At 57.7% G+C, this 1,517-nt stretch overlaps 1 protein-coding gene across 1 annotated transcript in view; it reads right to left on the minus strand.

Annotated features, from left to right (window-relative positions):
* Window positions 1–349: 349 nt before the first annotated feature.
* Window positions 350–1,517, minus strand: part of LOC138864424 (uncharacterized) — a 1,587-nt gene continuing 419 nt past the window's right edge. Inside the window, exon 2 of the mRNA XM_070131534.1 lies at window positions 350–1,517. This exon is cut by the window's right edge and continues 179 nt beyond it. Coding sequence (XP_069987635.1) covers window positions 350–1,517 — 1,168 coding nt within the window.

Here is a 1,517-nt window from a genome sequence, read left to right on the forward strand (position 1 = left end):
GGCACTTCTTTTTCTCGTATCCTTAGTTTCCGTTTCTTCAGGTCGATACACGCTCCAACCTGCATAAGGTAGTCAATTCCCAAGAGACAAGGGTCCTCCATCTCGGCGACATACACAGGCAGTACCTCCTCACTGCCACCCACACCGCGTGTCTCAACTGGTCCCCTGAGTGGCGTACAGTGCCCCGTGACCCCACAGAAGTGTCTTGGTTCCTCATGATAGTCTCTCGCATTTAACACATCGGGGCACATGATGGTTTTCTCAGCGCCCGTATCCACTATCATTCGACATGGCTTCCCATCCATGGTTCCTCTTATATGGACCGTTGGAGCGGCTGCACAACGACAGATTACACCGTGTGGGACCCGATGAGCGTGGGCTGGCTGGTGGCCCCCGCATCCAGCCCCTCCTCATTTCCCACCTGCATATCTTTAGAGGTAGTGCAGGCAACTGAGAAATGGCCGTAACGCCCACAGCTCGCACAGCATGGCTGGAAGGCAGAAATTGGTTTCCTTTCTATGGAACGCGTCCGCCGTCCCCTCAGGCAGTCACTCCGGCGGTGCCCCTTCTTGCCGCACCTCCAGTAGATACCCTGGAAGCCTGTCAGACTCACTCGCTGGGTAGCACCAGACTGTTCCACGGGCGACTCCCCCACTTGGGTGCGCCGTGCCCGAAACTCTCTGTTAGGGTAAAATTTTCGTGGCACCTCCACTGCAGCGCCCAATACTGAAGTACGTAGGAACGCTTCCAGTTCCAGTGCCCTCGCCAGAGCTACCTGCACGTCCTCCGGGTGTGCCTGCTTGATGTATAACTGCAGCTCCCGATCCTGCAGCGCGTCTACAAAATAATCCCGCGTCAGGACGGTCACCATGTCCTCGGCAGCGGCGGGGTAGGCGTGGCGGACGAGCGTCTCTAACTCCTGAGCCAACTGAGGAAGAGACTCACCCCTGGCTCGCACCCTGGCCTTAAGGCGGGCCCGGTACACCTCAGCGTGATGGTGATGGCCGAACCTCCGTTGGAGCGCTCCCACCACATGGGAGTAAACTGTTCGCTGCTGTGAAGTTAAATGAGCCAGCACTTCCAGTGCTGCCCCACGAAGACCAGAAACGAGCTGCAAAGCCTTCTCATCGTCGTCCCAGCCTTGAGCGCCTGCCAGGAGCTCAAACTGAGCCAGGTAGGGCTCCCAGGCTACCTTCCCATCAAACTCAGATGGTTTCCTCCATCGCTGGCAGTCACGAAGGGAGGCTTGAAGACACTGTGGCACGGGAGACGCGGGAGAGTGCAGAGGGGTGAACTGATTACCTGATGCAGGTGCAGGAGAGAGAGGTGGGGTGAGGTCAGGAGAGAGAAATGACAGCTGATTGGCAAGTCGTGGTGACGTCACGGTCCGGTTTCGCGCCTTTTCCGTCTCACGTTTACAGCTGGCACCCACAGGTAAATCACGCTGCCCTGCCATCCACTCACCAGGATCAGAACACACGTCCTTCGGCAGCCTTTCCTCTTCCGGGGGTTCCATT

This window comes from Penaeus vannamei, chromosome 16, assembly GCF_042767895.1.
Source record: "Penaeus vannamei isolate JL-2024 chromosome 16, ASM4276789v1, whole genome shotgun sequence".
Classification (NCBI taxonomy): Eukaryota; Metazoa; Arthropoda; class Malacostraca; order Decapoda; family Penaeidae; genus Penaeus; species Penaeus vannamei.